Source organism: Natator depressus, chromosome 1 (genome assembly GCF_965152275.1).
Source record: "Natator depressus isolate rNatDep1 chromosome 1, rNatDep2.hap1, whole genome shotgun sequence".
NCBI classification, from domain to species: Eukaryota; Metazoa; Chordata; order Testudines; family Cheloniidae; genus Natator; species Natator depressus.
In genome coordinates, this window is record NC_134234.1 from 259548202 (window position 1) to 259562185 (window position 13984).

General features: G+C 43.2%; 1 protein-coding gene across 3 annotated transcripts in view; it reads right to left on the bottom strand.

Annotated features, from left to right (window-relative positions):
* Positions 1 to 13984, bottom strand: part of IFT56 (intraflagellar transport 56) — an 81084-nt gene that overhangs the window by 31296 nt on the left and 35804 nt on the right. For all 3 annotated transcript variants that reach the window (XM_074941751.1, XM_074941752.1, XM_074941753.1), the window contains 5 exons: positions 12717 to 12862; positions 10666 to 10837; positions 10172 to 10246; positions 3019 to 3121; positions 282 to 337 (listed from right to left, as the gene is read on the bottom strand). In XM_074941751.1, coding sequence (XP_074797852.1) covers positions 282 to 337; positions 3019 to 3121; positions 10172 to 10246; positions 10666 to 10837; positions 12717 to 12862 — 552 coding nt within the window. The remainder of the gene's footprint in view (positions 1 to 281; positions 338 to 3018; positions 3122 to 10171; positions 10247 to 10665; positions 10838 to 12716; positions 12863 to 13984) is intronic.

Here is a 13984-nt window from a genome sequence, read left to right on the forward strand (position 1 = left end):
ATTCTACATTTGTACAGTGCATTTACATTTGCACAACGGGGCCCTGTTTTCCACTGGCCCCTACACACTACCATAATAAACATGATAAATAAAATAATACATGTATGTATATATGTATACATTTCACACATACAAAGCTTCAGCACTGGTGAAAGGCAGTGGAAGGACGAATGCAGGGTGTTAAAGGGGATGAATCCTCAGGTACTGGCTTGGACATGGCAGATTCTACCCCAACTTACAAACTCTCTCTTTAAGTAACCATGCCATAAATCTCAAATTACCTGTGGAGTTGTTGGTTCCAGGTCCTTAATCAGGTTATAAGCCTCCTGCACATCATCTGAAATACCAGAAGTTACATGCATGACAAACCACAGTGAACCGTATTCAGACAGACCACTCATCCTCTACAAGATTCCTTTACCCAGCCATAGATAGATAAAGCATTTGAAGGGGAGGAGTAAGGGGACTATAAATCTGTGTAAATTTATACCTTGCTAGTGGTGGCTTTTTTGAGCCTGTCTAACAAACATGGTTTGAGAAATAGCTTCTTTATTACTACATTTTCCCTAGTACAGAGATCACTTGGCCCCTTGTTCATAGTCCAGTGGATGACTTCTCAATAGTACAAGGTCATCCCTTGTATCCCTCATACTCCTGTCTCCCCTGACACATTTATTTCTCCCTCAGGGCAAGACTGGGTTAGATGCTTCTGAATACAGACTTTACAGTTTCATTATTAATACCTCAACATTTGGCAAATTAGTGTATCTGATCCTAATTCTCCCATGTAAAAAGCACTGTTAGTGCAGAAGTTAATTCAAGAATTTAACTCACACAAAAAAGTTCTAAAAAAAGTACATTCTAAAAAAAAGGATCCAGTCTTAGAATATCTTAACTCCATCCCCTTCACTTGTATATATTAGCCCAGGGTTCTTCTCTGTCACAAAATTACCCAGCAAAGTTAATTCACACTAATAACCAGGAAATCCATCGCAAATTACCAGGTGTTGATAATTATTAAGCTAATAAATTTGTTTTGTTTTTTTAAACTAAGGTACTATAGAACAACATATTTTGTTCACGTATTTTGACAAGTACAGTTTAACTTAAATTATACTTCATTGTATAATATTTATACATCATTTTACATCTTCAAAACACTATAAAATAAATCAAACCTCACATGCTCATGAGGTACTTAGGTACATATGAGGCCAATAATTTTTTTAAAAACTTTGCTCTTAAATACCAAGTATTATTGGTTCACTAGTAGATGCATTTTAGTACAATTTGTAAAAGTAATGAAGTCTTAATATGCGATCTTACTGCAGATCTCTGGTATTAAATCTTTGATGAGAAATCAGGTGAAATTGCCATTTTTGTGAGAATTAAAGGGCTTGTGGATTAGCAAAATGATATTAGTGAGGTTCTTCTGTACAGTATGTACCATAAGTGAGCTATATCCATTTATGGCAATAGGAAAAGAGAGCACATCTATGTACTAAAATTTGTCACAGCTCAAGTAATGAAGCTGAGTACCAATTGGATGTGCAGATATAGAGACAGTCTAGGATGCAGATGAGTAGCAAGCAGAAAACTCATTTGAGACAAGGCCTCTGACAAAGGGATTCAATTTCAATAACCTTATTGGCATGGCATAAATATGTTGCTAAAAATTGGCACATCAAGCTTCAGGATTAATATAATTAAGCTACAGAAGGCCCATAGAGCTTTCTCTTTTAATACTTTTATAGCCACTCAAACGCCTTGATGCACTTATTGGTATGTAAAGTTTAGGGTGTGGTTTATTTCTGCTTCTTAGGTAAGAAGTCCAAAGTTTTTCGGATTATTTTGAGTTTTGTGGGGATATCACAGTTTTATTTCTTTCATCTAAAAAGAACCAACTTGACCAAGGCTATGGCACTTGTAGCGCTTCAGTGAAGACACTTACTACAGCAACAGGATGGGTTCTCCATCCCTGTAGTTAATTCACCTCCCCAAGAGGTTGTAGCTAGGTTGATGGAAGAATTCTTCCATCAACTAGCACTGCCTACACTAGAGTTAGGCTGGCTTAACTACATTGCTATGGGGGGGGGGGTTGATTTTTTACACCCTTGAGAGACAGCTATGCAGATATAACTTTTCATTGTAGACCAGCCCAAACTCTAGACAGCTAGATGACAAAGTGGCAAAGGTTACAAGCTGAAGCAGTCAACGTTACTGCAACCTCCTCTGAAATACAATAAAACAGAATGCATGGGACTAAACCATAAAGACAAAGGAGATAACATCTACTGCTTTTAAGAACACTGCTCTAAATAACTAGTCATGCAGAGGTGATGAAATACCATGAATAAAGAAGTCAATGAGTGGAAAAGTGATCAACATATCCCATTACACAGGTTCTTGCAGTTACCACCAAATCATCAGTCAATCCACTTCTGAATGGAGAAATACAGTGGTGATGAGCATGAGGGGAGAGGGAGGCATTGTAATCAATAAAAAATACAAAAGGAACCCAAAGCAAAGACAGAAATGACTTGGAAACACAAGAAAGTCTTGCTGCCCAGGAAATCTACCTACATTTTTCAACAGTTGGCAAATGTGTGTGGAATGGATTGTCTTGTTTGCAGACTGCAGCCTTGTTTCTGGTCCCTTTTTTTTACAGCCTCTCTGTGCCACATTTACAGAAATAATTTTCAATGCCTGGGTGGCAATCCTGTGTACATTTTTAGCATTTTAGCAAGCTTAAGGGGAAGTGTTTCACTACTGTAAAAAAAAGTCTCTGATCTTCTGCTGAAGTGGATTTGTTCAACCTTTTGCAAATCGTCTTCCTTCAGAAGTCATGAAAGTATGTAAGACATTAGCTTATTTACCATAGGACCACAGATGAAACAGTGCAAAGAATGGTGTGGCCCATTTGAAGAAGGTAGTTGTGAGATGATGAACAGATGTCACAGAAAAGAAAAAGTTTCTAATCCCTGCAGCTAAGAGAGAGCCAGAGGGAGATTTCATTACCTTGCCGGAGATAGTAAATCACCAGGTTCAATCTGGCTTCAGGAATAACATCAACCAGGGGTGGCAGAACCTGCAGAGCCCCTTCCCCTCCTCGGAATACAACCTGCAGAAAAGAAAGCACCTATCTTGTTAGTCCTATAGAGTGTTCCAGTCTGTGGTCTCACAATCATCCTTGAAATTTCCACAGTAATGACATGTTATAGGCAACGGATTCGGCATCAACTGGACCCCTAGTTTATTAATAATTATAAACATCTCACATTTTATAGTGTCTTTATCCTGAGAAATCTCTAAACACTTTACAAAAATACCATTTACTGATGGGTTAAGTAACTATTCTTGGAGCAGAACACATCAGCTATACAACAGTTCAAAGCAACAACACATAACAGTGTCGAACAAGTTAGGTAGACTATGAACTGAACTGAAACTGCAAGGGGAATATAGATGGAAAATTACAATTTGCTTTAATTATAATTATACCAAAATATTAGGGCTAATAATCCTAGACATGTGAAAAGTGTCACGTGATCTTTAAATGACCAAAAATAGTCAAGTCTTCAGTTTCACATAACAATTCCCTCTTCCAACATCATCATATGGGACATTGGTTCAGGTGTGACTTGGGAAGGAAGCTTACCACCTGCTGAATCATTGGTAAAAGGATCAAAACATAATTCCACCACTGACATCAGAAAACAGCTTTAACTCTTGAATGCATAATATGTTAGAAAAAAATTATGGACAAGCTTGTTGCGACTTGATTTGTGGTTCAGTCAATGTGCCATTTGGATAGGGTTGCCAATTTTAGTTGGACATATTCCTGGAGGTTTCATCACATGATATAATATTTAATTAAAAATTAATCTTTAATTCCTGGAGACTCCAGGACAATACTGGAGGGATCTACAACCTATCCTGAAGGATGATGCCTCACTCTCACAGATCTTGGGAGACAGGCCAGTCCTCGCTTACAGACAGCTTCCCAACCTGAAGCAAATACTCACCAGCAACCACACACCACATAACAAAAACACTAACCCAGGAACCTATCCTTGCAACAAAGCCCGTTGCCAACTCTGTCCACATCCACATATCTATTCAAGGGACACCATTATAGGACCTAATCACATCAACCATACTATCAGAGGCTCATTCACCTGCACATCTACCAATGTGATATATGTCATCATGTGCCAGCAATGCCCTTCTGCCATGTACATTGGCCAAACCGGACAGTCTCTACACAAAAGACTAAATGGACACAAATCAGACGTCAAGAATTATAACATTCAAAAACCAGTTGGAGAACACTTCAACCTCCCTGGACATTCAATTACAGACCTAAAAGTCGCAATTATTCAACAAAAAAATTCAAAAACAGACTCCAACAAGTAACTGCAGAACTGGAATTAATTTGCAAACTGGACAGCATTAAATTAGGTTTGAATAAAGACTGGGAGTGGACGAGTCATTACACTAACTAAAAACTATTTCCCCATGCTAATTTTCCCCCTACTGTTACTCACACCTTCTTATCAACTGTTTGAAATGGGCCATCCTGATTATCACTACAAAAGTTTTTTTTTTCTCCTGCTGATAATAGCCCACCTTAATTGATGAGTCTCGTTACAGTTGGTATGGCAACCCCCATTTTTTCATGTTCTCTGTATATATATCTTCCTACTGTATTTTCCACTGCATGCATCTGATGAATTGGGCTTTAGCCCACAAAAGCTTATGCTCATATAAATTTGTTAGTCTCTAAGGTGCCCCAAAAGTACTCCTCATTCTTTTTACTGGAGGGTTGGTAATCCTACATTTGGATAAATTTGCAAATCACAATGCAGCTACTGAACAAAAAGAAGAGGGCCCTGAGTCTAGCAAGGGGCTTGCTTTGGTGGCTCCTACGATGGGAGAGGACAAAAGGACAGGCCCTGAGAGATTTCCAGCTCCAACCAGACTTTCAGGGTAATCTTGAGTTTTATGGAATTTGGCCCATGATTTGGAGCCATAATCTGGTGGGATTTGGCATGAGATTTGGAGCCACGATAAGAGTCATATGCTCAGAGCCACACTTCCTGTTTGCTGGTTTCCAGCAGCCAAAATAGGAACAGAGCACACAGAACACATGGATCATAAACAGCAGTCTGGCAATGACCAATACCTGCTTGATTATGCAAGGCATGTGGCTGGGCGTCTGCAGGGCTGGAACCAAGAGCCAGTGAGGCAGCAGGATAGGCTAACAGACCCATTTAGCCACTTAGTACAGGGGGACGTGTGTTGCCTATCCCAGACCAGGAGGCAACCAAAAACATCAGGAAGGAGAGAGAAAAGAGCAAGAGGCCAGGAAGGGAACTACGTCCTAAGTGGCCAAAAATAGGGCACCTCATGGAGATGATGCAGTCCTTTTCAGATCAGATTGGAGCCCTGGAAAATAATAGTCATTTACAGAGTGAGTTCACAAACAGTTGGGGCCCACTAGAAGAGCAGGGGATATGCCCCAGTGGTATGGCACCCTCAGTGGGTGACCATATTGTCTCAGACAGGCAGTTCTGGTGGGAGCAATGGGTAGGGCTCCAGGTGGTTTAATGGTTAGGCCTGCAGGGGACCACATGGGGGACATGAATGGGAGGTTATAGAACACACCATAGTGTGGCATAGTGGGGCCCCAAATGCCCAGGCCTACCCCCAGCAACTGGCCCTCCAGCTGCCAGCTCCTCAGACAGTAGCCTTACAGATTCCGGCATCACAGCCACTGGTCACACAGCTCATGGCACTACAGCCTCAGGCCCCCACTCCCCACCCCACAGCCTTTACAGCAGCTGTCCAACAGGTCTATCAATGTGTGTTTGAATGTGGCTTGTAGGCAGCTGCTTCTCATCAGCTGGGGACCCATTTTCTCCAGTTAACACGTGAGAAAATATGGTGGGTGGCGTATATGGACATATATTCCCTGCTGTTCAGGGAACCTATATTAGGTGGAGAGAAGAGAAAGAGAGATAGGATAAAGCAGGGGTCGGCAACCTATGGCTTGCGTGCCAAAGATGACATGCAAGCTGATTTTTAATGGCATGCTGCTGCCTGCCGGTTCCCAGCCGCTGGCCCCACTCAGCCCGCTGTCAAACCCAGGCCGGCAGCGGGCTGAGCGGGGCCGGCGGCCGGGACCCCGGCAGGCAACAGAGTGCCATTAAAAATCCTGCCTGCCCCGGCCCGCTCTTCTCCACCCCCCCAGACCCCCTCGTGGGGGCAGGGTGAAGAAGCTTGGTCCTGCCGGCTTCTGCTGCAGGGCAAGCAAGCTCCCTCCTCCCCTGCCTCTTCCCCCAACGTGCTGGGTTCCTGCCCCTCCTCCTCTCCCTCCCTGCCACTGATCAGCTGATGGCACTTGCGCGGGAGGGGAAGAAGCAGAGCCGCAGCGCGCTTGCTGCTCCGGGAAAGAGGTGGGGATGGGGCCTTGGGGAAGGGGGGGTGGAATCAGGGCATATCCCCTCCAGCCCCCTGCCGTGAGCTGCTCTGGGCAGAGGGCTGGGAGCACCCCCAACCCCCTGCACCTCCCTCACACACACCCCAGCCTCCTGCCCTGACCCCTACATCCCCCCATGACCCCAGCCCTGACTCCTGCACCTCCCTCACATGCCCCCAGCCCCCTGCCCTGACTCCTGCACCCCCCACACATACCCAGCCCCCCCACACCCTATGCCCTGACTCTTGCACCCCCCACATTCCCATCCCCACCCTGAGCACCAAACGGGAGCTCCTGCACGCCCCCCCCCATTCCTAGCTGCACCCTCGCACCAAATGGGAGCTGCCCAGGTAAGCACTCCACACCTAAACCTCCTGCCCCAACCCTAAGCCCCCTCCCTCATTCTAGCTCCTGGCCAGACCCTACACCCCAAACCCCAACCTGCTCCTTCACCCCCAGCCATGTGCTCAGTGCACTCCCACCCTCAGCTCAGTGCAGAGAGAGGAAGAGAATGGGCTAGAACCAGGGAGAAGGTAGGTACGTAACCACTCTATGTGGGCAGGGGCAGGATCCCAGACTGGCAGCGGGCTGAACGGGGCCAGCAGCTGGGACCCTGGCTGCCACTCAGCCCGCTGCCAGTCTGGGGTTCTGACTGCTGGCCCCTTGCCAGCCGAGGTCCTGGCCGCAGGCCCTGCTCAGCCTGCTGCTGGCCTAGGTGAACAGAACCCCACGCTGGCAGCACGCTGAGCCGGCCCGCAGCATAAGATCAGCATTTTAATTGAATTTTAAATGAAGCTTCCTAAACATTTTGAAAACCTTGTTTATTTTACATATGACAATAGTTTAGTTATATAATATGTAGACTTATAGAGAGAGACCTTCTAAAAAACTTTAAAATGTATTACTGGCATGCGAAACCTTAAATTAAAGTGAATAAATGAAGATTCGGCACACCACTTCTAAAAGGTTGCCGACCCCTGGGATAAAGCATCCAAGATACATAGGAATTGGGACAACTGGCTTGTGACCTACATTACCTATACAGGGGTGACAGGACAGCTATACGCAGCAATATATGGGCCCATGCTGATGTATTTGGACATTATACATAGAGCATATAACATATTTTCAAGCACCTCATTGGTCTTGTATGATGAGCACTTTAGAATGAGGGTAATCCTGAACCCCTCCCTGTGCTGAGACAAAATTGATCAGGAACTATGGTTGGAGTGCACGGTTCGGGGCACTTGTGAACAGAACCCCACACCAATTGTGGCTACGTACTGGAAAAGCTGGTGTGTGAAGGGAGCAATGGAGCTGGTCTCAAGACACTACATGCCTGACCAGCCGAGGTTTTCGTGCTGAAACTACAATGAGACAGGGAAGCGTTGTCATGCATACTGTAGGTTTTGGCACGAACATGGGCATTGTGGAGGTGGTCACATATCTTCAGGCTACCCACATTTTAAGCGCACCAAGCTAAAGGATGCTGGCAATCTACAATCCTACATGCAGCTGCCTGAGGGGAAGCCAACACAGGGTGTGGGCTGTAAGTGCCACAGGTTTTAACCATGTCTGCTTCCTTCCCCATGCTGATCACACTAAATGATCACACAGCACACACACAGCTGAGAATATGGATTGAGGGCATGGCATTGTGCACTGGGCTTATAAGAGAGCATGTAATTTGGGCAAGAAGCTTGCAGCTGGGCCTCAGGAGGGACATGACTTTGTCTTGGCACGGCAGCCGGGGCATGACCTGGGACTAACTTGTGTCCCTCTTGCATGGGCTGGCACACCGAAAGGACACACTGGACATCATCATTATCCATTTAGGGGAAAACTACCTTAGAACGTGCCCTGGCCTCAAACTGATTTTGAAGTCCAAATGGGATATTGGACTGCTGGCAAATATGTTTCTCGACATGGGGACAGTATCACCACAGATACGGGACTGCAGCATACCCACAAAAGGTGGATAGGGCCTGGAGGAAGGCCAACCAGAAAATTGCAACATGGCTGGGGTCCAGGGGTGCTTCAGTTATCAGACATGGCCACATAGCCCAGAGTGCAGCTGAGCTTTACTGAGGATTGAATGTACCATTCTGATACAATTTGTTTCTGGATGATCTTGGTATTGGGTTGGCCGAACTTCTAGGTAGTGGGCTTGAGGCAGCCAAGCTAAGGTGGGCACCTCCTTGTGGCAGGCACTGGGTACAGGAACTTGCTGATTTAGGCTTCAGATACAAAAAGGTAACATAGTGGGTATCCTTAGGGCATGACGTCTAACCCGTAGGGGAAAAATGAGAACCAGGGGTCAGGACTTTATCCTGGGGAACCACCCCACCAATGCACTTGACGGTGGTGCTGGCTATGGGGTCGAGGCCCCCTCTTGCCTCAACCCCGGAAAGGAGGAGGGATGCTAGCAGGCAATTGGAGACATGCAGAGAACCTCCTAGTATGATGACTGGCATCCCCTGCAGAGGGAGCCCCTAAGAATTGGCAAAGGGTCAATGGGGTGAAGAGACCATGCTGGGCTGTCCTCCAATGCGACCTTTGGATGTAATTTGACGAATAAAGTTTGGTATGGGTTTTAACCAGGCCACGATGTCCTTGCCTTCTTCCATCCAGTGAGCACACCAAACTGAGCAACACGCCAACATCAAATAAAAGCAAACTACTACAACCAGTCATTCAACAGAGTAGCAATAAAATCACTGGAGTAGAATGTTGCCAGATGATCAGTATATCTCCTATTTCAAACACAAATATTTTGACTTTGCCTCAGTATCTGCCCACCATTAGTTCCTAGTCATTAACTTTGCAAATAGAGACTATTATCTTGAGACATTTTAATTCCACTGACATTGTACCATGGTTAGACAACATTGTTCGGGATCCTCACCCATTCTGATTTTTGCACTAAAGTCCTGATTTTGACAGGGCTGTTCGGGTAGTGTTGGGGATTTGACCAGTCCAAAAATAATTGGTCAGACTACATTAAAAATGGTCAAATATTTTAAAGCAATGATTTATTAGAATGATAACAAAACAAGTAAGACTTTATGGTCTCCAACAGGCTTAGCCTTAGATAGTTATTTTAACTCAAAAAAAGTGAAACACAATTAAATGAAGTTCTAAAGAATGGCACCATGATGCAATCAAAAAGATAGGCTGCCCTCTATATCAGGGCATTCTTGCTGGAATATTTGACCATGATCAAATAATAGGCAGTCAATTGACTGGCTTGCCAAGCCTAATCCCAAGTATCTTGCAAGGACAGGCTCACAGAACATTTAAAGCATCCTAACATATCCCTAAGGATAAAGCAACATTTTTTCATGACATGGTAAAACAAGCCATGACAATAGAGAAAAATACCAGAATGGTGTAATGCAACAACTTTGTCCCAGAAGACAAAGTATAAAGAGGGGGTAAGAATGCAGGTTCTTGTCTTGAACATGGCACAGAGACAAGGAAAGCATCAGAAAATGAAACTGATTAAGTAAAAGCGGGAAGCGTATTGATCAGATTGCCTCCATTGCTTACATGGTGACTCTTATGGATTCACCCCACCTCCTAACACCCCACCTCCTACTGCTTAATTCCCAATTTTCAATGGTGGTACATCAAGAAAAGCTCTGTAGACCACAGTTTGAGATCCACAGCTCAGATGAATCCATTACTCACCAGATTGTGCTTAATGAGCTCCTTAGCAAACTCAAAAGACGATGAGGCATTGTCCATCAGGCTCTTGAGTTCTGCCTGAAATTAAATATTATACCTATAAAAAGTTTAGCAAAAATACACCCACAAGTGCAGATCCACACCACATCTGAAACTGATAGGAAGGCAACTCCAGCTGTGATGAGCTGGGTTGGTGGAGGAAAACAAACACCCCCCCCTTCACTGTGATGACTGTTGCAAATGGATAATTCATACAAATGTAAAGCAAAACTTGCATTGGGAAAATGGAAAGGCCAGCATGGAAACAGAAAACTTAAGTGCCCAACAATGTGAGGACTATGGATAGGTGATATCCTTTGGGGGAGGATACTGACATTATAAATGGTCATTTGTCAATAATTGTGATTAAGTATAAGGCAGATAACACAACAGGGAAAAGAAACTTGCATGGGACTTCAAATGAGACTGACAAGCCAGAAGGGCTTTACAATAGATACCTCAGCAGCCTTGCCATTGTAAAGTCGGAAGTGGTTACAAGCCTTGAGGTTAAGAGCTATGGTGCTGTCAGGAACTTGCTGAAGATAAACAGCCAGCACCTCTTGTGACACATCATAGTAATCCAGTTTGTAGTAACATAAAGCCACATATACGTTGAGAGCCAGGTATTCCCTGAAGGGCAAAAGAGGAAGAGTTCACAGAAGCATTCATTTCCTACCAGAAAATTGTGCTGAAAAGGAATATTAAAATCTGTTATGACTTTCCCTCACCTCCCCATGTACCATTTAGAAATACAACAAATATTGAGTTCCTGAGAACAGCCTTATATGTGAATTTCTGGATTCAGCAGACAAGCACAAAACTATTCGGGGTTGCGTCTGCAGGGATGCCAACTGCATTTGTCCCACAGGAGGAAGTAATTGTATTGTGACATTTGCATATATGAAGACATTACTCTGTCACGCACGGAAACCATAATTCAACATGTATTGAGTCAATGTTACAACACATTATCCCAGCATCATGAGGGTGAAACAAGAGCTAGTTTCTTCCAAGCACTAGTGCATACAAGAATGACCTGGAAAATTTGGGGCTTGTTATTTTAGGAAATGGTGATAACCCCATGTGAAGGAATGTAAGAGAATGCAATCATTTTATTTGGACTGATGAACTAAGGTTCATCCACATAATGTATACAAGGCAATTTGACTGTTTTCCTTTGCCAAGTATATTGCATGCATACAAAACTCCAAAAAGATTTCTTTAATGTCAGTAGTTACTTTTATGTCATGTATAAGTAACTGTGAAATTCACTACTGCACAATATCAAGCCAAAAAGGACTAGACATTTACAGGAATAAGAAAAACATTTGCAGTAACAACAATTTGTAGGATAACTGTTACAAAGGTTACTGTATGCAGTGTTGTGGTAGCCATGTCAGTTCTAGTATATCAGAGAGACAAGGTGGATAAGGTAATATCTTTTATTGGACTGACTTCTGTTCGTCTGACCTGAAGAAGTCTGTGCAAGCTCAAAAGTTTGTGTCTCACACCAACAAAAGTTGGTCCAATAAAAGATATTACCTCACCCACCTTGTCTCACAAAGGTTATTGATTTTTCAGGGCATAAGCTGATCATAGCCTAGGGACTGTCAGGCTGAAATTTCCTCCCAAAGCACAGAATTACACAATGATATGCATTATGGAGGTGTTTCAGCTTTCTTTGAAGCATTCAGCATTATACACTATCAGAGACAAAAGACCATTGACCTGTTCCAGAATAGCAGTTTATACATTGCCAAGCCTTCCTTTGACTCTGGACCCTGCTTCCCAGGCCAGCAGCATCTAGAAAATATTACATAGGCAGCACACTAAAAATTGTCTGTGAAGATGTGGTCGGGGGAAAACACATGCCTTGTGGTTCTCAACAGCAACATCTCCAAAGGTTTGGTTCCTTATCCACTTCCTGGCTGAGGTTGGTGGCTATAATGTGGAATCCTGGGACAGGGGTTATAACGGGAAAATGGGAATGGAAAGAATACTCAGAGCTCAAAAGGACACACAGGATCCTTGAATAAAAACAACAAGACTGAGGATTTCTTATGAAGACTGAGGTGGAAGAGAGTTCAGTAACTAAAAATTAGGTTCAGACAGGCAATCAGCCAAACAAAACAAAAGAGACAGGTACATGCTTTGTATTGTGGGTAGGACACACTCAGAACTTTTTCTGCTCTGCTTGTAATTCTGTAGCATTTCATAAGAAACAGGAGTGGGGATCCCAGGATGGGTCACAGAACAAAGTACGTTAAAAAAGGGGGATTAGGGTGGACACATTCTCCTTGTGCCTTATTGGTGTAACAGTTCTGATTCCAGTGACAAAATGGAGATGGCTGCATTGTCCCCTTCTCACAGAGGGAAAGACACAAAAGTATTGATACCACCACAAATAAGTTTCTGGAAGCCAAGCAACTACATGGAATGGAAACACAAATTCATCAGAGATACTGCAGTGAGGCTGAGAATGGAGGGGAGGAGAAAGAGAGACACAAACCGGTTATCAAGCAGTATGCGTTTGTAGATATCAATAGCCTCTTGGTAGTGGGACCGCATATAGTGGATAGATGCCAGACTGAGCTGATCTTCTGTGATGTCCTGCAAATTCTGATGGAAGCTCATCAATTTCTTTTCATCACTGAACTAAAGAGAAAGAGACAGACAACCTCCAAAAGAGTTCAGCAAGGAAAACAAGAGCAATTAGTCATATTAATCAGGAAGGGCATACAACAATATTAAGTGAGATTGAACTGCAGCAGAGAAGATTCAGGTTAGACATTAGGAGTTGCTTTCTAAGTTTAAGACTTGTTTTGCCAATGGCGAAATCTGTTGAGGGAAGCCATCACTGGAAATAACTGAGCTTGAGGCTAAACACACAACTATCAAGTCCGATTCAGGCATAATTAAATCTGATATGCCATGATGTAGGGGGTAACAGCAGAGAGATGGATTAGATACTCCATACTCAAAATAAATTTGTAATATAAAAATTTACTACTATAATTTGAGCTAAGAGAAAGATTTGTTGGGTTTGGATCCAAAGCTTAATTCTCAGAAACTAAGTTCCCATCCCTCTTCACCAAAAATAAAACAAAAAAACCCACAACTCTCACTGAGCAAAAGCCTATTGCAAAGACATTTCCCATAACACTACTTTGTGGCACTAACTAGTTCTCTTTCTCCAGACCTCACATATCCAATTTCTGTGATTCCATACAGTGTAATGTAATAGTTTCCATTTAAAAGAATTGTTGCATTTTACATAACAAATGTGCAAATGTAAAATGGAGAGAGCATGGTTTACAAACAATTTTGCAATTGCATCAACATTATAAACTAGCCAAGAATGCCCATTAAATCGGACCACTCAAGTCACTTACAATTCTGATGCTTCCCCTTCTTATGTACGTTGCTGCTAGCAATGGTAATTGTGAACCCATTCTATTGCTGTTATTGCTGTTTTTTACATTAGGGATTTTTTTACTTGTTTTTTAAAAAATTGATAAGTCTCCCACATTTAAAATATCTAGCTGCTCATCTTTGCTGCATATCTCTTTCCTTCGTGCTTGTGCTGGTCACACAATAACACTCCAGCACAGCCAACAGTGCTCAGAAACAGTAATTTTATATCTTCATAGTATCTTTCATTCCAAAACCTCCTAAAGTACAGTGGAACCTCAGAGTTATGAACACCAGAGTTACGAACTAACCGGTCAACCACACACCTTATTTGGAACCGGAAGTATGCAACCAGGCAGCAGCAGA